The sequence below is a fragment of the Rhodamnia argentea genome, chromosome 6, assembly GCF_020921035.1.
Source record: "Rhodamnia argentea isolate NSW1041297 chromosome 6, ASM2092103v1, whole genome shotgun sequence".
Taxonomy (NCBI): Eukaryota; Viridiplantae; Streptophyta; class Magnoliopsida; order Myrtales; family Myrtaceae; genus Rhodamnia; species Rhodamnia argentea.
Window position 1 is genome coordinate 2,535,063 of NC_063155.1, and position 22,816 is coordinate 2,557,878.

Genomic DNA, 22,816 nt, shown 5'->3' on the forward strand with positions numbered 1-22,816 from the left:
CACGAGACAGGTACGTAAGGAAGGCATGATTACCTACAGTTAATCGTACTGGAATCGGGTTTCGATGAATCAAGAGGATGCTACGCGTCAGAGGCGGCGGTTCCCAAAAGCGGAGAGAAAAAACGCGCGAAGAAACCATGACCAAAGCAGTTATGCAAAAGGCCGGTAATCCCAAAAGATGGAAAAGGCAGTGGCACGCGAATCTTGGAATCGTCGATGAAAACCGTCAAAGAATGGAAGAACGTGCGGGAGTGGAGAACCAAAGGCAATTACTAAGGAGCTCTCTATAAATATCGCAAGTCATTCAACGAGAAAGGCTCCGGAACAACTCAACAAACAAGACTTTACTCTTTTGCTTAGTTTTTAGTCTAGCTGTAGCTTTCAGATTCTCATCGTCGATTTAATTCCGGTGAGGTTCATATCTAGAGTTAGGTGTCGTCGATTGAATTCCGGCATCTGCTCATTTAGTCCAAGATCGTCGATTCAATTCCGATGTTGTATCCATCGCCCATCCTGTCCAATACCATCGATTAAATTCTGGTATTATGTCCTACATCCACCGTCCAGTGTCGTCGATTAGATTCCGGCATTGTGTCCTCCAATTTGATTCGGCCTCGTTGATTAAATTCCGGAGTCGCACCTTAAATCTTAGCACATCAAAGTTTATCTCACTATCGAATGAGTGGGCTGTCGGATTGTCAAGAGTCTGTATCATGCCTCTCGTGTCAATATAAGTATCTTTCGCATTTGACACTCTCTGTCCAAAACCGACCCTTAACTCCTTATTGGAAAACGAACGGATTAAGTTCGATCAAAGATTCCCGCGTGGATAATCCTTTTGGGCCTCAACCTCTCCCGGGCCAAGACCGGAGAGCTCGTTTTGGGCCTAGTCGAAAGATTTTTAATGCGCAACAAAAAGAAACAGGAAATTGTTTACCAAAATAATGGAATGGAAGTTGACAAACAAACTAAACACATGCACATGCTTATGCTAATGTGTTGTTCGTGTTAAAAACTTCTAACTTAAAAATTAAAACTAATAGGTGAAGGGAGACTATATGTACGTAAAGATTATATAAACCTTCTTGTCATCTGACATAGGACATTTTCAACACCCTCCCTCACGTGCAAGCGGAATTATGTGTGACACGTAAAATTCGAATGACGAGAGTGTACACACACGCAGAAATAGCAGAACTTGGCTCTAATATCATGTGAAGAAAGTCAAATTCAAAAGCTTGAGCCGATAGGCAGAGATGTGATTTAATATTTAGATATTCTAAGAGTTCGTATGGCATATGTTTTAACCCAATGAATCTATAAAAAAAAGGGGGGGGGGGGAGGGGGGGGCGCTTCTTTCATCTCTTTACATGTACAAATAGAAGAATAATGCATAGGAGTGCTCGTGTATCGACAACAACAGAAGTGAGCGCAAGAAGCTTAGCCACACGAACCCACGAGCCATGCACACGCTCGGGACACGCATATGCACGCTCGATTAAGCTTTAGATAACACATCCATAATCATATTTTTGTCCAAAAGAGACAAAAAGTCCCATCTTGTTGATGTCATGGGAGTTAATCCACTCTATTATTCCAGAGAAAATAAATAAATTAGTCATCTTTTTCCAATATATTGTGCTATTATTCTTTAGCTCAAGCCGTCAATGGGAGTTTATATATAAACGAGTCATGGTCGTCTCACCTTCTGATAGAATTGAAATTTTCAAAAACCTCAAAAAGAGTAATACATCCCGATGTTGTTTTCTTCTCCAAGTGGCTGGCCCTTGGAGGATTCCACGAGCCATGAACAAAAGAGCTACATGCACGGAGATGCCTACACTTGCTATTCACCACCTCTTCTCCATTTTCCCTTCTTATCACCACCTACACCTTATCCTCAGACGGAGCTAGCGGTCGATCCTCTCGATACTCCATTTGCAGTGGCGAACGGCGAAGCGACGATGGTCAAGAAATTGAACCACAATGCTAGCGAGCGTGATCGGCGGAAGAAGATGAATGGTGTGTACTCCACGCTCCGTTCGCTGCTTCCGGCCACTGATCAAATGGTAATTGTACTAATGCTATTAGTCCTATATCTATCATGGAAATGTAAATTGATTGTTTGTTTTCGGGAACAAAAAGCAAAAGTGGCTTCTTTGTTTTCAAGAATAAAATCAGAAACAATGTCATTTTAGAAAGAGTCTACCTTCGGTCAACGCTCGCCGCTGGTCGCCTGCTGCCCCTGTCGGTCTCCGGCAACCGTCCGTCGCCAGTCGTGTCAAATATATTTCTGTTCTTTTTCTATTCCAAGAATGAAAATTTTGTGCAGCTGCCAAATATATTCTTCTATTCAGAAACTATTCCAGAATCAGAAAAAATCATTTCTGGTCATAAATTGCTTATGGAAACAAAGAAGTTAAAAAACAAGCTCCAAAAGAATAGTAGCTAGTGGACATTGTGTCATCATATATAACCCTAGTTTCAGTAACTTTTCTCTAGATCATTTATTTTATTATGTTCTCGATCTTCTTTCCTGACAATTCGGATCTTTTAAGGCTTCAAACGGATTCTTTGACCTAATACCAGCCTGTTGTTCAACTTCATTTTGTTTTCCTATCACTGGCTGCTTCAACTTCAGGTCCCTGCGTACTCAAGTTATCTCAATGTTTATGCACTAGAGAAACTAAAGAATTACCCCTTAAAGTTTGGTTTTAACAGAGTTGGATCTCATTCCTTTTTCCTCTAGCAAAAGTTAAGCATCCCAACAACGGTGTCCCGAGCGCTGAAATACATACCGGAACTGCAACAGCAAGTGGAGAAACTCACTCGAGAGAAGGAAAACCTGTTGTCAAGAACTAATGCTACCCGAGACAGAGATTATTGCACTAAGAAAGGAGAAGGCTCGCTTCAGAATGTGGCGCCATCTATCTCGACGGCTCGCTTGAGCGAGAGCGAAGTTGCAGTTCAGATATGCACCCCAAAGGTCATGGCTCATCAGACTGTCGATTTCTCTGAGGTCTTGCTTACCTTGGATTGCCATGGCTTTTCTCTGATAAGCTCTTCCACCTTCGAGTCGTGCGGCGGAACAAGAACCTTCTACAATCTACACGTCCAGGTAGTTTACCTTTGTTAATGATCCATTAGTTTCTTTGGTTAGATTTAGGGTCAGTTCGTTTCACAGAAAATGCAACGATTCTCAGAAATATTTTTCATGAAGTCAATTTCCAGAAAAAATGATAATATTTTCCAATGTTCGGCTGAAATCTAAAAAAGTCTGGAAAAATATTTTTCATCTTTTGATATGAAAAATCGGATTTGATTTCCTCTGTGCACTTCTTTGAATAATTCTTTTTATTTAAAAATTCAAAATTTTGGTTATCTTTATTTTCTTTTCCCTTCTTCTTCTTTAGCTGGCCGCAGGTGAGCTTGTCGGTCTTGGGCAAGCTCGGGCTCCCCTGGGTCGGCCAAGGCCCGAGCTCGTTGACCTGCGTCATGGCTAGTAATTGCCGAGGCATGCGGCCAGTGAAGGAAGAAGGAGAAAGGAAAAGGAAAGAGAAAAAGAAAAAGAAAGACAAGAACAAAAAAAAGAAAAAAAAAGAAAAAAAAGGAAAAAAAAAAGAAAGGCATGTAAAGGAGTCCATGGAGGAAAGAGGAGGGAAAATGATTTCCTCATTTCAAAAGGAGTAAGCCTTTTCAATAGAAGAACTACAACTCTTTTCTTAGACAGAGGTCGATTGGTTCGCATTTATGGTCCATCGATAGGTCCACAGATATTTTTTCCCACTGTTGAAGGCATTTTTTCCATTGACAAAAAATGTTTTCCTCGACTCCTTTATTTTTCGTGAACCGAACGCCGAAAAGTTCGAAAAACATTTTCCTGAAATTTATTTTCTGCAAAACGAATGAAGCCTTAAAACTTATAGAATTCTCCATGACATGGTATAACGTATAAGATGTATGAATGACATGCATGATGGTAAATTGAAATGTGCAGGTTGAGAGAAGCTGGGGAACAGAGTGTGAGGCTTTGAAGGAGAAGCTATCAGCATTATTTGATCATCGGATGAGAAGCGATGTAGACTTCCTGGGGCAACTTGGGAACCAGAGAGTCTAAAAATAGTTTCTCCATTGCTTTACCTCATAGTGTGTGTGTATATATATTTTCGGTACTTCAAGACACAGCACAACTGCTTACTAAACGTGTATGAATAAAATAAGATCCAGACAAACACTGATATCAATATGGTTAGGATGCGTTCTTTGAGTGATTACTATGATCTTTATCTTTATGTTTAAGCAAAAAAAGTGTCATTTGCATCACTTTTTGATCTCTAAAAACATTGATTTGTCGTATAACCACCCTGATACCAAGTGGTTAGAGATCAAGAAGGGAACTCAATGGGACAAGCGATATGTTCAATATGGACAAATTTTCCAAAAAAATATTAAGCATATTGTACAACAGTTGATTCAGTCATAAATTTTTCGATTTGGCCAATTTAGTTTAAACCTTTTACAATTTATCAATGTAGTCATTCTAGCTTTTTGCCGAAAATTGCCAATATGATCGTTAGCTATTTTATATAGCACAACCGGCGTTGCATAAAGGATTTTCATAATTTTTCTTAAACTTCTATTGAATTTTTGTAGATATTTTGATTTTTCTCTTTTTAATTTTCTTTTTTTTTCTCACTATTTGTCGGGGCCTTGGCGATGGCCACTTTTCTACTGATGGAGAACCTTAACTCCGAGCAACCGTGACTATCCACAAGAAAGTGCTCGTAATCATGTTTAACTTGTGCCATTTCATTCTCATCTGCATCTACGGGTGCGTTTGTTTTACAAAAAAGATCCATGAAAGAGAATTTTTTAAGGAAAATTATTTGTTTTGCTTTGTTTGGTGATATATGACGAGAACATTTTGTGGTGTCTCGGTTCTTATTTGAAAAATAATTTCAATCTTATTACTTTATCTTAAGCAAAAAAATAAAAATAAAAATAAAAATAAAAATAAAGAATATATTTTATATTTTATGTTTTAATTATTATTTTTTCTTTTTTTTCTTTCTTCTTCCTCTGTCGCCACGTCCTCCACCGCGATTAGCTGGTGGCGGCCACGGCCGAGCTCAAGTTCACCATGTTGCCGGCGAGGCTAAACCTTGAGCTCCGCAACGGCCGCTGAAGACGAAGAAGAAAAAAGAAAAGGAAAATAGAAAAAAAAACTTATTAAAATATTGAAATATTAAAAAATAATGAAATAAAATGTTAAAAGTTTGAGAGGAACAATTTTGGAAAATTTTTTCACCTCTTCGGATTGGGGAATTTGCTTTCCTAATTTTATACATGGATTTTTCATTGACCGGAAAGTGTTTTCCATTGATTAAATCGTTTTTGGCGAACCAAACGCGTGAAAGTTCGAAAAATCAATTCCAAGAAAACACTTTTACTCAAACATACGCACCCTAAGGCTTCATTTGTTTCGCAGACAATATTTTCCAGGAAGAAGCTTTCATCATTTTCCGGTGTTTGGATTGCTTAGGAAAATGAGTCAACGGAAAATGTTTTTCTACCAAAGCTTAAATTCAGGAAAATGATTTCCTCTTTAAAAAATCGAAAATAATTTTTCAAAATATGACTAGGTATCGGCGTTTGGACTAGTAATTGCGATTGGGCACGGAAACCCCAACGCTCATTCTCGAGCCCTTGACAGCAAGGCCCTCGGCACTAGGCCTAGGTCCATTGAAGCTGAACCCATGGGACCCCATTGCGTTGGCCTAAGTCTATCTAGGCCGTGTCTGAGACCTCGGCCGCTACACCGAGTCCATTGAGACCGGGGCTAGGACACCAGTGCATGTGCCCGAGACACTGGGCTTGGTAACATCGAGGTTAGGCCTGGGTCCTCGGAACAGTGCCTGGTCCATTGAGGCCGCCCATGCACAGGTCCCTAACTGCCAAGCTAGGGTCCCTTGCGCCCTTGCCCAGATGGGCTAGTGTCCATCAAAGTTGTACCCGGCGACCCGTCGCCCGACCTTGGGTCTATTGAGACAATGCTCGGTACCTCAGCACCCATGCTCGGGTCTTCGATGCACGGGCCCGTGTCCAAAGAGTTCGAACCCGTGCTCAGGACCCTGGCTGCCCACGCTGGATCCATCGAGGCTAGGCCCCAAACCCCAAGCTCTTGGGACCAAGTCCATAACGTTCGAACCCGAGTCCTACAAGGTCAAGCCATAGACCTCGGCACTCGCACCCGTGTCCATCGAGGCTGGGCTTTGGACCCACTACTCGCGTCCATGTCCCTAGCAAAGAATTATACATTTTACAATGCCATAAGTTTGTAGAGTTCTGTCGGCTCATATTGACTTTCACATGCCACCTATCTTTGTCAAATTATTGGGTAAATGGGCGACGTCCAATGAGGAGGAATGTGGAAAGAACAAGTTGATGTTGATATTAGCGAAGATTCTGGAAGTGAATATAATTGCCTATATGGTCAACAGGGACAGACATATTTCTTGCTTTAGCATCTAATTTAGATTTCGGCTCTGTTTGTTTTGTGGACATGAATGATTTGAAAGTCATTTTCCTAAAAATGATCGCTTATATACCTTACAAAAAGTGAATGAACGAAAAATATTTTCATCATTCACTAAAATATTTATGCATAAACTATTGTCAATAATAAAAAAAATTCATTGGCTAATCATTTCAAGTGATACAAGTCAACAACATATTGTAATTATATCAATTCAATCCTCAATATTTTGTATTTATTCACTCCATCCGACAAATTTTAGGCGACACGTGGACAATTTTTAATATTTTTATTTTTTTTCGTTTCCCTAGATCGGCCATAGGTGAGGGTCGAGATGCCCTCGCCAAGACTAGGCGAGGGCACGCGGTGTCTCACCCACATCTAGCAAGGGTCACGACACCCTTGCCCGGTGTCGGCGAGGGCATCTCAGCCCTAAAGTCTAAAGAAAAAAAGAAACAAAAAGAAAATTATAAAATTATAAAAAATCAAAATGTTACATTAAAAATTATCCACGTTAGCGGCGGTCAGCCAAAGTTGGCTGGATGGACTAAATTGGCACAAATGTAAAAGGTTTATAATCGAATTGACAAAAAAAAGTTCATGATCGAATTGAAACAAGGGAAAAAGCCACCAAAAACCCTAAACTATGCCCGTTGTGACACATTTACCCCAAACTTTTCTTTGTGACACAAAAAACCTAAACTTATACACATGTGACACATTTACCCCAAACTTGTGCTCGTATGACACATTTACTCCTAACTTTTTATTGTGACACTAAAAACTCCAAACTTACGGGCATATAACACATTTATCCCAAATTTTGAGGTAAATGTATCACATAGATATAAGTTTAAGATTTTTGATGTCACAAAAAAATATTTTGGGGTAAATATGTCACACGGATATAAGTTTAGGGTTTTCGATGTCACATGAAAAAGTTTAGGATAAATGTGTCACATGAGTAAAAGTTTGGGATTTTTGGTGTTACAAAAAAAAGTTTGGGGTAAATGTGTCACAGTTGACATAGTTTAGGATTTTTGGTGGTTTTTTCCCTTGAAACAATTGCAATAAGTTTAGCACTTTTTTGTAAATTTCATTTTTTTTTAAAGGCAGCATGAATAAGGCATGTTCATATTTTTAAGGTGAGTAGCTAACTAATTTAGTATGGCCAAAGAATTTCTTATTTTTTTTTAAAACATGAATAGGACAAAAAAGTGCCACCTATGTCATGCATCTTTGGAGTATCACTGATTCTTTTGCTATATATATCTACATCAGATGAGCTCACGCGCATGTATCGCCAGACAAATGTCTTTCCCAGAGGCAGAGTCAACGGTAGAAGAAGGGATTGGCCGGCCTCGCTGTTCAATGACTACTGAGTCAACATCAACCATCTCTTTATTTTACTACTAAGAAAATGAAAGATGTTTGCTGGAAAAAAGAAAAGAGAAAAGAAAAATAATATATTCACTAAAAGTCCTAAAACTTGTCACAAAAGTATAATTGAATCCTAAAACTTATAAAAGGTGCAATCAAGTCTAAAACTTGTCAAGTTAGTGCAATCAAGTCCTTTCGTTAACTCTGTCCAATTAGACTAACGAAAAATGTTTATGTGGCATTTTGTTATTAATTTTTAAAGCTTGCAGTGCTGACATGCCACCCACCAAATGCCACATAAGAAAAAACTTCAAAATTAAAAAAAAAGGAAAAAATGCCAAAATTTATATCAAGAAATTGTATACTGGCGTCCACGATATTATTGTCAATTGATTGTTTCCTTTTCTCTTTTTCTCTAGTCGATCAACCGATTGTTTCTTCAAGATACCAGCTGCCTAGACAAATTTGCTATGAGAAACCCAGCGATGAGCGATGATGCTTCTTCGGACGCAGGACCACCACCACTACCTCTCTTCCTGGTTCCCTTTTAGTGCCTTCACCTCACTCCCACACAACCCCAAGAAAATGAAAATCAAAGAATGCAACCTTTCTTTAGGTTTTAATTGAAAGAGTGGGAGGTAGTTCTCAAATGTCCCGTCGCTGCCACTGAAGCATATCCTCAAAGAGTGCAGCCTTTCTTTAGGTTCTAACAAAGTATTTCAATTGACATCAAATTAATTGATGATTGTGTTTCTGTCAAATTGATTTCGGTCCCAAGATCTTGCACTCATCCAGCGTCCACAATGGCCTTTGGCCGCCCAGATCTGGGTTCGAGCGCAAACAGCCATGGCAGCAAGCATCGAAGCCAGTTCTGGCCATGGTGGCCGTGAAGATCACGTGGGCAAGGACCGTGCCGCTTGAACTCGACCCCATATTGGGCTGAGCTGCGCTTGCAGCTTCGAGGTCAGCCTTGGATCTGGGCTCGACCTCTGCACGTGGCGAGAGCTTGAACTTAGATTTGGGGGTCGTGCTCCGCTGTTCGCGGAGCTCGAAGAGAGGGAAGAGACCTAGACGGAGAGAAAATGAAGAGGCAGTGAGATCTGGCAATGCTTACCTGATGAACGAAATAGAGAAAGAACATGAAAAGGATGCACTCATGAAGAAGGAGAAAGAAGAACATGAAAAGGATGCACTCATGAAGAAGGAGAAAGAAGAACATGAAAAGGATGCACTCATGAAGAAGGAAGATGATGAACAGTTAAAAAAAAAGTCCTCATCGGTTGTTTTTCTTATTTTCTCCCTTTTAATTTTCCATTTTTTTCTGACCTGGCGCCATCTCAGCAAGATGTATTGTAAAAAATAATAAAAAAATACCACATCATCATTTTTCGCTAGTCCAATTGGACGGAGTTAATAGAATGACTTGATTGCTTCAACTTGGCAAGTTTTAGGACTTCATTGTATCTTTTATAAATTTTATGACTCAATTGCACTTTTGTGACAAGTTTTAGGTCTTTTAGTGAATATATCCCAAAAGAAAAAGAAGAGTGTTTCAAAAAGCTGTCCTGAAAAATCGACACCTTCTTATAAATCTCTTGACAGTTTCCATTAGCACTGACCTTGCCTTTTGTTTCTGCTTGCCTTGCTCTCATCGGACATGAAACTCTTAAGCACTAGTTTTGCAGAGTTTCAGTCATGCCGCTTGCTTCTTGGTATTGCTCTTGCACTTTGCTTTTGCCAAGTCTCTTCCACCACAAACGAAACGGACGGACTCGCGCCGCTTGCGTTTAAGGCTGGTGTAATCGGAGAACCTTTCGACGTGCTTGACTCATGGAACGATAACATTGGGTTTTGCCGGTGGTACGGCATTACTTGCGGCCAGAGGCACCGAAGGGTCACGGTCTTGGACTTGCAATCACAAGGGCTCTCCAGATCAATCTCTCCTTATATTGGGAATCTTAGCTTCCTAAGGGCAATGCGACTCCAAAACAACGGTCTCGATTGTGAAATCCCTCCACAACTTGGCTAGCTGCGCAGCTTGCGTACCCTACAACTAAACAACAATTCATTGGTTGGCAAAATTCCTAGAAACATATCGGATTGTTCTAACCTGGCCGCTCTAACCCTTGGATTCAACCTACTAACTGGACAAATTCCCACATAAGTTGGTTCATTATCAAAGCTATGGTTCTTTCCATTGTATAGTAATAATCTCATTGGGAGTGCACCTTCCTTCATTGGGAACTTATCTTCACTGGTGATCCATTATTTCACCCTAAACAACTTGGATGGGAGCATTCCCTAAGTTCTAGGCCACCCGACAAACTTGCAAGCCCTTGGATTTGGAGCAAACAGATTGTCGGGTACAATTCCATCTGTGTTGTTCAACCTCTCTTTGCTAACTAGTTTGTTGCTTCAAACTAGGGGTGTCAAAAAAGTCCGGGTCGGTCTGACCCAAATCGGCTCGAAAATTCACCCTAATTTTCGGGCCGGCTTGATCTTGTTAGGATCGGGCCAGCCCGTTCTCGGCTTTTTTTTTTCACCCACATTTTCTTTTTGAATTTATCTTATTTTCATTTTTATTTGTTATATTTTTTCATTCGACGGACATGTCAAGTGATTTTGATTAAAAAAAGAAAATAAAAAAAAGAAACCGACCCGACCTGACCCGACCCACCCCGAAGAGGGTTCGGGCCGAGTCGGGCTTGGCACTGTTCAATTTCGGGCTAGCTCGAGACCCAGACTGTTGACACCCCTACTTCAAACAATCAAATACATGGGACTCTTCTCGCAGACCTAGGCCTCAAACTCCCATATCTTGAAGGTTTTACCGTTCTCGGGAACCAGCTTGAGGGGCTAATTCCTCCCTAATTATCGAATTGCACAAAGCTAGATAAGGTTCTACTTGCAGCTAACAGGTTTTCCGGCAAAGTACCTTCTTTGGAAAATTTGTATAAGCTTAGTTGGCTTCTAATCTATGTTAATCAGCTTGGGAGTGGAAAACCCGAAGACTTGAGCTTCCTCTGCTCATTAACTAACAAGACCAAATTGCGGGAACTTAGTATTAACGTGAATGAGTTTGGTGTGGTTCTACCTAAATGCATAGGTAATTTATCCACCACTCTCACAAAATTTAATATTGCCTTCAATCAAATATATGGGGAGATCCCACAAGGAATTGGGAATTTTGTCAACTTGGAATTGTTGGTTATGGGTTCCAACCAGCTTTCGGGTGTTGTCCTTTCAAATTTGGGGAATTTACAAAATCTGGCAATCATGTACTTAGGTGACAGCAACCTAGGAGGGACTATCCCATCTTCTTTGGGAAATCTAACCAAGTTGACTAAACTCTATCTCGGTGGGAGTTTCTTTGGTGGGCTAATTCCGTCACATCTATCAAAATGCCGATATCTTAATCTACTCGATCTGCCTAATAACAATCTTAGTGGTGCCATACCTCCACAACTTATAGGTCTCTCATCATTAGCGATCACTCTGGACTTGTCTCGTAACCATCCGACTAGGGTTCTATCCACAAAAGTTGACAAGTTGAGAACATTGATTGTGTTGGACATTTCGGATAATTTGGTGGAAGGAGAAATCCCAAGTAGTTTAAGTAATTGCATTGAATTGACATCATTGAGGATGGCGGGCAAATTTTTCCACGGGTTCATTCCTCTAACAATCAAATTGTTAGGAAGCATTGAAGAACTAGATCTTTCGTGTAACAATTTGTTGGGTCAAATTCCAACATTCTTAGCGGTATTTCGTTTCTTGAAACCTCTACATTTATCCTACAATAAGTTTGAAGGCATGCTACCACGTGAAGGAGTCTTTAAGAATGCTACCGCTACTTCTATAATTGTGGACAATGAGCTTTGTGGCGAATTGCCAGAATTTCACCTCCCTAAATGCATCTTCGAAAGCTCCACAAGCAAAAAGATCAATGTAGTGATATTGCCTGCTTCTTTTATTTCTAGAGTTCTTGGAATAACTCTTATTCTAGGTTTTATATATCTTTGTTGGTTGAAGAAGAAGTAAATGAACCGGTTTCAAGTTTGAAGGTTGATTCACGTTGAAATGTATCTTGTGGAACACTCCTAAACGCAATTGGCGGTTTTTCTTCAGCGAATTTGATTGGTGTTGGCAGCTTTGGTTCCATTTATAGGGTGCGGTGAAAGTGCTTCATTTAGTCCGTGATAGTGCTTTGAAGAGTTTCACAATCGAGTGCGAAGCATTAAGGGACATTAGACATCGAAATGTTTTGAAGATACTAACGGTTTGCTCGAGTAGTGATTATCAAGGAAATGATTTTAAGGCATTCTTTGAATTCATGGACAATGGAAGCCTAGAATAGTGGTACACCCAACGCAACGTCATCTCATGGGAACGAACTTCCGAAAAAGTTGAATTTCATTCAAAGGATAAATATTGTTGTTGGAGTTGCTTTTGCACTGGATTATCTTCATCACCAATGCCATGTTCCCATCATTCATTGTGATCTAAAGCCAAACGATATCCTCTTAGATGCTAAGATGTTTGCACATGTTGGCGACTTTGGATTAGAGAAATTCCTTCTTGAATCATCCCTTGACATTGTAGCTAACCGGATGAGTTCGGTGGGTCTTCGAGGGACAATCGGCAATACTCCACCAAGTAATCACTCTCCCTCCCTCCCTCTCTCTCAACCATGAAAGTTCATTTTGTGATGACCCGAACTTTCACTTGCTTAAAGTAGAAGCATGTTAGTGCTTGACAATTTAGAATCATTTGACACGAATTTGGAATTTAGCTAATGTAAACACAACAAAGCAGTCAAGCACGATAAAACAGAAGCACGATAAATTGTTACGCACGACACGTCACAAGCCGACTCCACTATAAGCAGTTGACAAGTTGTTAACTCATTGTAAGCTGACTCCATCGCAAGCAGGTGACAAGTTGTTAACTCGTCATAAACCGACTTTGCTGCAAGCTGCAGACAAGCCGACTAGCCTAAGCTAACCGAACCATTATAAATAGAAATTGGCGTTAGTTCATTCTGTCAACTCTTGTCAGAAACCTTTGTTTTCACTCTGCTTGTTTGAACCATCGATCCCTTGGTTGTCCTTCCATGTCCGTGACACCGCCGTATGCCATCCACATCGCCATCTAGCAATGCACCGCCCTTCGCGCCGTCCGACACCGACCGCCCTAGTTGACCCCCTTAGGCCATGGTTGCCTTAGCTAGCCATCGAGCCATCACCGTTCGACGCGTCGGCCGTGCGCTCCCTTGGCCGATCGTCCATCGTCCGTTCGTCATCTTCGGAAATTGGAATTTCTTAATCCAAGCGAGTGGATTTCTAACTTTTATAGTTTGTTTGTATTGGCGTTAGAATTGTTCGTCGATAGTTTGGAATCCTGATCGTATTCTTGAATTCTCGCTTGATATGCTTGATTTCTTCATTGATTGATTTTATGAAAAGAATATGATTATGAAAATGTATGATTCATTCATCTCATGGAACTTTAGAATGCCAATGATGGTAAGATTGCATTTTGTATGCATGGCATGGCATTTCATGATGAAACAAGTAAAACACTCATCATGAGTCTATTCGATGTTATACCGCCATGAGGTTTATTTGGCGATGCCCCGCGAGAGATGGATGGAATTCGGGATGTCCTCCGATCACAGATCGGGGATGCCTCCGTCCTTATGAGCTCGGGATGCCTTTGGAGTGAGATGTCGAGTGAGTCTATCCCCAAGGAGGGCACACCAGCGGAAAACGCTCATCCGTGAGGAGCCAATGTTGCCTCGTGGGAGCCAGACGGAATTTGGGATGCCTCCGATGCTTTTTGATGGTTGGGGATGCCTCCGCCCTTGTGAGCTTGGGATGCCTCCGGAGTGAGATGCCGGGTGAGTCTATCCCCGAGGATGGCACACTCGCATAAAGTTCATCTAATAAGGAGCCGGTGCTGCATTGCATATAAACTCATGATTTTTCTAAAGAAATTATACTTGAATAGCTTGAAAGGCGTGCATTTGGACTATGAATTGTTGATGTGGCATTCTGATTTCAATGCTTGCATTCTATTGGGTTAAATGTTTAATCGCGGAGCTGTTGAGCTCACCCCTCGTGGGATAACTCTTTTTCTTAGCTAACTAGTGATGTTGGTGGCAAGGAGATATCCGTGGATATTGGTGGTGAATTATGAAGTCCGCTGAGAATGACATTAGGCCAGAGTAGTTATCGTATTTTGTGATGCTCCCGGAATCTTTGAACCTTTGTAAAGAACTGATTGAAAGATATGAATAAGGATGCTGTTTGAGATGCGTGAATCTGGTTAGTGAAATCATGAAAGGTCATATCCTTTGATTAGGCGTGCCTGTTGTATCGATATTTTGTTTTGACATGCACTTGTACCCGTATGGACGCTTGATTGTTTTTACTTAGAGCTTCCGCATGCGCCAGTTACTTTGAGTAATGAAAGATTAAAGCAGAGAACGTAAGCCATAGTTGTGGGTGGTTCGTATGGAACGTTCCGCTAACCTCGTGTAGATTAAGGACATGACAGTGGCGAATTGCCTTGGTCGCTACACATTTACTAAAAATATATTGATGGGTCTTCCTGTTGAAGTTTGATTAGTAATGATAACTCTTATAGTCTTATGCACATTACACTCCGATTTGATGATCCCCACTCCAATTTGACTAGCACTATGATATGAACGTGTGGCAGAATATGCAATGGGACATGAGGTTTCAAGAGAAGGCAATGTCTATAGTTACGGCATTCTCTTACTAGAGATGTTTACAAGGTTGAGTCCCACCGATGACACATTCAACGATAATTTGACTCTTCGTAGTTTAGTCACAGAAGCTTTGCCCGAACAAGTGCTTGAGATTACTGGCGTTGCTCTGCTTCAAGAAAGAGATAAGACATTTCAGCCCCCATAGTCCTCAGCATTGGCTTTCCGAAAGCGACGTCATATTTCAAGAGTGTTTGGTTAAGGCATATAATATTGGAGTTGCTTGTTCGTACGAAGTGCCTGGAAGACGTTTGAGCATCCGTGGAGTTGCAGATCAGCTTCGTCAGATTACGGAGGAACTCTTTGCATTGGGTTTTCATGAACAAGGTGAACTACTAACAGCTTATATTTAGTTGTTATACTTCTCCATAATATTTTAAAACGAATCAAAAACAAATTGCCTTGGTTTTTTTTCCCCCATTTGCATGAAGCTCATTGACGCGGATTGCGATCAATTACCTACTGGAAATCTTATTCAAAGTAAAATTTGTTTTCTGCAGATTGACTAGGCAAGCTCGCCACTTCGTTGTCTTGGAATTATCCATTGTCAGGAATTGATGATCTCTGTTCCTTGCTATGCCCGTTCAGACGAAGAAGAAATATATTGCTCAAAGCTCTATACAGTATTCTAGCATACGGTAGTAGGAGTTATCTGAGAAAGCTTCAGTAGACAAATGTAACTTGAGTGTATTGGATTTTTCTAGGGGTCCAATTGCAAAATTCGACACTGCTGTTTCAGAAGTTTAGTACTGTAATTATTTTTATTTTCGCATTTTAGTAAAGTTACTAGATCACCACAATTTGACCCAAAAAAAAAAAAAAAAACTAGATCACCACAGATGCATAAACCTTATTATAGATATGTCGATAGTCACTTTTCCATAGGGGGATTCATTACAGCAGAAAATTTCTAGCCACCACTATGCTCTCACCTACTTCTCTAAATAGAAAGGGACAATTAACGACGAGAAGTTACAAGATTTAGATAGTTCGAAAGTGAAGTTTTTTTTCCCCCATTTTGACGAAATTAGTAGTAATTGAAATGCACACACCCAATTTCCATGGTGAAAAGTTGCCAACTATGCTAAATGGCTGACTTAGGCTCCGTCTGTTTCACAGAACATAGCTTCAAAGAAAAAATTTTGTAGATTTTTTGCCATTTGGTTCATAGAAGATAAAATAATCAAGGAAAACATTTTTCGCCAATGAAAAAAACGCATTCAAAAGTGGGGAAAATGATTTTCTCTTTTTGATTTCCCCCTTATCTTTCTTTCACCCGGACCAAGCATGTAGACCTTAGCGCTCGCCCCCGAGTTTATCGAGGTGGGCCCTAGGACCTCGGCACATGCAACCAGGTACCCAACGCCTAGACCCGAGTTCATTGAGGCCATGCCTGGAACCTCGGCGACCATGACCATGCCCATGTGGCCCCAGTCCTTGGTGCCTGCTCTCGGGTTCATCAAGGTCAGGCTTAGGACCTAATGTTAGTGCTCGGGCCCGAAATATAGGGCCCCGCGTCTATCGAGACCTGGCCCGAGACCTCAGCATAAAATCAGTCAAGGTGACACGACCCTTGTAGTTACATTCTCAAAATTAGTCAAGATAAATTCTATCTCTATAGACTGTTTATAGGTATTTGCATATCGATATGTATCCTTGCGTGTACATTTTAGTTCCTTGGAGATGTATGCCTCTAGCATCCGGAACCGACTTGCTTTTTCAGATGTTCGTTGGGGCATCCAAGAATAGCCTGGAATATCGATAAGGCCAGATCTACTCCAAACAATTGAAAGCATCATCAATCTATTAACCGTCCATAAATAATTATGATAAGAATGTCCAGTAGTAGGGAGCTTTGTAGTTGAGCCCCATTGTTCCCTGGTTGCATTCCCTTCTACTTGCCCTATATTAATTATTGCAGAAGCAAGTGATTGAATAATAAAATAGACAGAACAAGAAAATAAATCAGACACTAAAATTAGGTGGTTCGATCGGACAACCTACGTCCACGGAGAGAGCAGCAACGAATTTCACTATGAATAAATTGATACAGCGGAAATTGCAACCACACTCGAGTCACCCAAAAACTCTCAGTATTTCTCAACTCCCAATTATACCAAATAACTCATGTGATATTTAGCCTCACAATTTCCCACGAAATAATATTTCAATCTCACGAAGGAATTTACAAATCTTATTGCAAGAATTATTTGCTTGAACACTCTTGAATTCCACCGGATGCAATTTCACAAAGAAACACCGGCCAACGAGCAAAATAGCTCATAGCCACAACAACCCAAGACTGTTCACTTTGCACCAATTCTTAGTGCATGTATCTCAACAAGAAAAATCCTTTTGCGGAAACCAACTGAACTTCCGTATCTTTTATTTCTTATTTTTATTTCTTTGCCTGGCACATGTTGATCGAGTCAAGGTGCAATTCCAAGTCTGCATTGGACTTTCCTGCTCCGTGAGGCAAAGACTCCAACGCACATTCCAACTTTCATTCGGAAGGCGATTGTGGTACACTTGATTTCGGACTTTCCTTTAATAAATTTCGGTTTGAGTTTCGTTCCTCCCATCAAAGGTATCAGATCCGATGTAGATTAGTGGGCTCTCGATTTGTTTTGGCATTTGGTGAATATCTCAATATTAGTATCTGGTGACCAACGTGATTTCCGGGTAGGTGGGCATTGTGGTGTAGCAATACGGGCCCAATGAAATGGGTCAGTCCAGAGAAAGAGACTAGGGATGAAAGTGCACGTTAGAAATTCAAGTTGAGATAAAGTTAATGCATAAGGATGCCTGAATTAAGGAGGAGCAAATCTAACACTGAATTCACATGTGAGAGTAAGATTGTTAGGATGCACATATAAGTCGTGTTAAAGAAGTCTCAATTTGGCGAGGAGCGATAAATATGTCTGGTTTGCTCGTAACTCGTTAACTTAAACTTTTGAATGAAGATAGATATAACTGAATATATTGACGAGATGAAAGTATAGGGCTTTTACTTATTTAGCACCAGTGATTCCTCTAATATATATTTAACGTTGGCTCATGTAACATATATAATTATAATTTACGTTGAATAATTATAATTTGGTATCTTTTGATAAAGAAGCATGCTTTCCTATTTATTGTGTATTGGCTAAAAAAGGTTTGCAACATACATGGAAAGTTTTTCCTTTACATATCTGAAAATGATTTGCTATATCTTTTGCTTTATTATCTGTATTTTTCATGTAACTGAACTTTTGCTACATTTTCCACGGATTATGATGAAAGTGACGATTAGGGCTGAGGTATGTATCCTCTGTTTTTAAGTATTTCTTTTTCTAAATGTAATGGAGATCTACTAATTTCAACAAGTGAAAAAAAAAAATTGAAAATCAAGAGTCACACATTTTACAATGCCATAGTTTTGTAGTTTCTGTCGACCCACATTGACTCTCACATGTTACCTATCTTTTACAAATTACACTGTGGAATACAAGACTTTTGTTTACAACCTGTTGGAAACGTCAAAAGGCTTTTCGGGTCTCAAGGAGACTCTTCGTAACCCAAGTTCATCTTGATACTTGGAATCTAGGGAGTTGTTACCTAGAAATTATGTCTATTTATTGTTTCTAGTCTTTCAATATAGCTTTGAATGTTATGAATCTAGACGTGTCTGTTCGTGTGTGTAGAGTATACGTAGAGTCATATCTTAAGGTTATAAATAGATGTGTTTTGTAATCATTTTCAGTATGAGTGAATAAACTTCATTTCCAAATTTCCTCCTTCAAACCTTTCGGTATCAGAGTGCTGCGCCTCCGAGATCCAACATTTGGTATCAGAGCTAGTTTGGCCGCTTTAGCCGGTTTGGCTAAGTTTTGTGAAATCTACTCTCGAGTGAGATGGCTTCTGTGAGTGGTGCCGGGATGGTCCAACCTCAAATCCCAAGGTTCGATGGGAAGAATTTTGAGCATTGGAAGATCTAGATGGAGGTGCTATTCGGGTTTCGGGAGCCGACCGAGATTATAGAAGAAGGGTTCGTGGAGCCAGAAGCGCCAGCAGATTTGACAACGGAGGAGCAGAGGACGCAAAAAGAAAATCGTAAGAAAGATCGTAAGGCTCTCTTTTACATCTTTCAAGCAATAGATTCGTCAATTTTTGAAAAAGTGGCGAATTCGAAGACGGCAAAAGAAGCTTAGGACACTCTCACCAACATATACAAAGGTGTTGAGAAGGTCCAAAAGGTTCAACTTCGGACTCTTCGTCGACAATTCGAGCTCCTTCGGATGGAAAAGTCGGAGTCCATTTCTGACTATTTCTCACGGACATTGGCTCTTGTCAATCAAATGAAGGCCAATGGTGAGACTATTGTTGATCAACAGATTGTTGAAAAGATACTTCGGACTCTAACTTTGCAGTTCGAATATATTGTGACTTCCATCGAAGAGTCACCCGATCTCTCCATCTTGTCCGTCGATGAGTTGGTGGGCTCTCTACAAATGCACGAGCAGCGACTCAAGGAGAAATCCAAGACGGTGGAAGAAGCTTTACAAAGCCAGTTGGTGTTGCCCGGTGAAAAGAAGAATCTTTCTAATCAAAAGAAAGATCCAAAGCGGCATGAGAAGTATGCCGGACAACGAAAAGATAAGTCCCTTATTCAGTGTTTTAATTGTAAAAAATATGGGCACTATAAATCTGAATGTCGAAGCGGGAAGGCTGGTGGTCAAAAGTTTCATGCAAATGTAGCAAGATCCGTCGATAGACATATCGATGGTAACGGTGAGCAATATAATGCTCTTTTATTCACGTGTAATTCTGCGGTGGAGAACCAGAAGAATGTTTGGTACTTAGACACTGGATGCAGCAATCACATGTGTGGCGAGAAGGAATTGTTCTCGAAATTCGATGACACCTTTAATTCGGAGGTGAGGTTCGGAAATAATACCAAAGTTCCTATCATGGGAAAGGGGACAATTAAAATCAAGGCAAAAGATGGATCGGTTTAAAGCATTTCCGACGTCCATTATGTTCCCGGTCTTCGAGAAAATCTTCTAAGCATGGGACAATTGTCCGAGCGAGGGTATCACATGACCATTAAGGATGAACTTTGCACGATTCATGATGGCAAAGGAGGGCCGATTGCAAAGGTAAAAATGGCTCGAAATCGACTTTTTCCTTTGTATATTAATTATGCTTCGTCATGCTTTAGTGCCTCAGTGCAAGATTCGACATGGCTTTGGTACAAGCGGTTCGGACATGTGAATTTCGACAGCTTGAAGCTGTTGTCTCAAAAGAAGATGGTACGTGGACTACCCGAAATTTCTTCTTCGAAGGAGATATGTGAACCATGTGTTATTGGGAAGAAGTGTAGATAAAGCTTCCCTTCGGGAAAATCATGGAGAGCTTCAAGGCCGTTGGAGCTAGTGCACTCCGACCTATGTGGACCGCTCGGTGAGTCATCGAATCAGGGGTACAGGTATTTTATTACCTTCATCGATGACTTTAGTCGAAAAACATGGGTTTATTTCTTGAAGCAAAAATCAAATACCATCGATGCTTTCAAGGAGTTCAAAGCCTATGTAGAAAAACAAAGTGGGCACAAAATTCGAATTCTTCGAACCGATCGTGGCACGGAATACTTGGTTGGAGATGGTTTCTTCAAGCAGTGTGGCATTAAGCATCAATTAACAGCACGGTATACTCCTCAACATAACGGAGTAGCGGAAAGAAAAAACCGCACTATTGTCGATATGGTACGTACCATGCTTCATTCCAAAAATTTGCCTAAACATTTCTGGGCGGAGGTGGTTGCCTGTGCTATTTATTTGTTAAATCGATGTCCTACTAAAGGTCTTGAGTTCAAGACTCCGGCGGAGGTGTGGAGTGGTCGAATCCCTTCAGTTCAACATCTTCGAGTGTTTGGGTGTATTGCTTATGCCCATGTTCCAAATGAGCTTCGCAAGAAGTTTGATGAGAAGAGTGAGAAGTGCATCTTTTTCGGTTACTGTAATGAGACAAAGGGTTATCGGTTGTATAATCCTGTAACGAAGAAGGTGTTTATCGATCGAGATGTCACTTTCGATGAGGAAGCTGAATGGACGTGAAACACGGAAGAAAAGAGGCAGTTTCACTTTGTCCTCAATGAGGAGGAGTCGGTTCAACCCAATTCAGATAGTCAATCCGAACCAACAGTGGGTTTGATGCAGCCTAATTCGACAGCAGATACTCGGTCGAATTCTGTCGACAATCTTGTCGAAAATCTTGTCGAAACATCCTCACGTCCACGGCGAGAACAAGTGTTACCTGCTCGTTTGAGGGATTGTGCTTTGTCGAAAGATGATTATCCCTCCGATGAAGAAATTATCAATTTTGCTCTCTTTGCAGATTGTGATCCGACACACTTCAAGGAGGCTTCCCAAGATGATAGTTGGGTTACTGCTATGGATGATGAGATACATGCGATCGAGAAGAATGATACGTGGGAACTCACGTCTCTTCCAGAAGGCAAGAAGTCCATCGGCGTGAAATGGGTCTATAAGACCAAGTATAAGCCTAATGACGATGTTGATCGGTTGAAGGCTCGCTTTGTAGTCAAGGGTTACAAACAGAAACCCGGGATTGACTATTTTGAGGTATTTGCTCCGGTTGCAAGAATGGATACTATCCGCATGATTTTTGCTTTGGCTACTCAAAGGCGTTGGAAAATACACAAAATGGATGTCAAGTCCGCATTTCTCAATGGCGTACTTGAGGAAGAGGTGTATGTGGATCAACCGGAGGGCTATGTCAAGAAAGGACAAGAGGGCTTAGTCTATAAATTGAAGAAAGCTCTCTACGGCCTCAAACAAGCACCACGAGCCTGGTATACCAGAATTGATTCTTATTTCATGCATTATGCCTTTATTCGCTGTCCGTATGAGCATACCTTATATGTCAAGGTTGGCTTGAATGGTGAGTTGCTCATTGTTTGCTTATATGTCGATGATCTCATATTTACCGGAGATTGTCAAGAGCTGATTTGTAACTTCGGGGAGGCCATGACCCGTGAGTTCGAGATGGCAGACATGGGTCTCATATATTATTTTCTTGGCCTTGAAGTCACACAATCGGAGGATGGTATCTTTGTTTGTCAACAAAAGTATGCCAAGGATATTCTTGAGCGTTTCAAGATGGCTACTTGTAAACCAATTAGCACTCCAATGGAGGAAAGATTGAAGTTGACAAAAGACGGAAGTGGTTACGAAGTTGATCCCACTTATTTCAAGAGGTTAGTTGGGAGTCTACGATATTTGACTTCTACTCGGCCAGATCTTGTTTATAGTATTGGGATGGTAAGCGGATTTATGGAGACTCCTAGACAATCACACTTGCAAGTGGCAAAAAGGATTCTTCGGTACATTAAAGGTACTATGGATGATGGTATATTCTACAATTCTTCTAATGATTTTCAGCTTGTGGGATATACGGACGGTGATTGGGGAGGCGATATTGGAGAACGGAAAAGTACTTCCGGTTATGTTTTCTCTTTAGGAAATGGAATTTTTTCTTGATCCTCAAAGAAGCAACAGGTGGTTGCTTTGTCCAGTGCTGAAGCAGAATACATAGTAGCGGGATATTGTGCAACTCAAGCGATCTAGCTACGTTCGATGCTCGCTGAGCTACGTCATAAGCAGGAGCATTCGACGGTGATTAATTGTGATAATAAGTCAGCCATAGCCCTTGCAAAGAATCCGGTCTTTCATGGAAGAAGCAAGCACATCGATATAAAGTATCACTTCATTCGAGATCTAGTGAAGTCTGAGGAGATTGTGCTACGGTATTGCGAGTCGGAAGACCAAGTGGCTGACATGTTCACGAAGCCGTTGAAGACAGACTCCTTCCTTAAATTCAAGAGGATGATAGGCATGGTCAAGATGAGCTTGGTTTAAGGGAGGCTGTTGAAAACGTCAAAAGGCTTTTCGGGTCTCAAGGAGACTTTTTGTAACCCAAGTTCATCTTGATACTTGGAATCTAGGGAGTTGTTACCTAGAAATTATGTCTATTTATTGTTTCTAGTCTTTCAATATAGCTTTGAATGTTATGAATCTAGACGTGTCTGTTCGTGTGTCTAGAGT

The 22,816-nt window shown here is 40.7% G+C and overlaps 1 protein-coding gene across 1 annotated transcript; it reads left to right on the forward strand.

Annotated features, from left to right (window-relative positions):
• The first annotated feature begins 1,750 nt into the window (after positions 1 to 1,750).
• LOC115748475 (transcription factor ORG2-like) lies at positions 1,751 to 22,206 on the forward strand. The gene is made up of 4 exons (XM_030684970.2): positions 1,751 to 2,069; positions 2,750 to 3,118; positions 3,998 to 4,148; positions 22,185 to 22,206. The coding sequence occupies exons 1-3, from the start codon at positions 1,758 to 1,760 to the stop codon at positions 4,115 to 4,117; spliced, it is 801 nt and encodes a 266-aa protein (XP_030540830.1). The 5' UTR covers positions 1,751 to 1,757; the 3' UTR covers positions 4,118 to 4,148; positions 22,185 to 22,206.
• Positions 22,207 to 22,816: the final 610 nt, after the last annotated feature.

Excerpts from the sequence above, each read along its gene's own strand:
- LOC115748475 (XM_030684970.2), top strand. The coding sequence starts at position 1,758 with ATGTTGTTTTCTTCTCCAAGTGGCTGGCCCTTGGAGGATTCCACGAGC. Across the intron at positions 2,070-2,749 it reads TTCCGGCCACTGATCAAATG|CAAAAGTTAAGCATCCCAAC; the intron begins GTAATTGTACTA and ends TTTTTCCTCTAG. Across the intron at positions 3,119-3,997 it reads TCTACAATCTACACGTCCAG|GTTGAGAGAAGCTGGGGAAC; the intron begins GTAGTTTACCTT and ends TGAAATGTGCAG.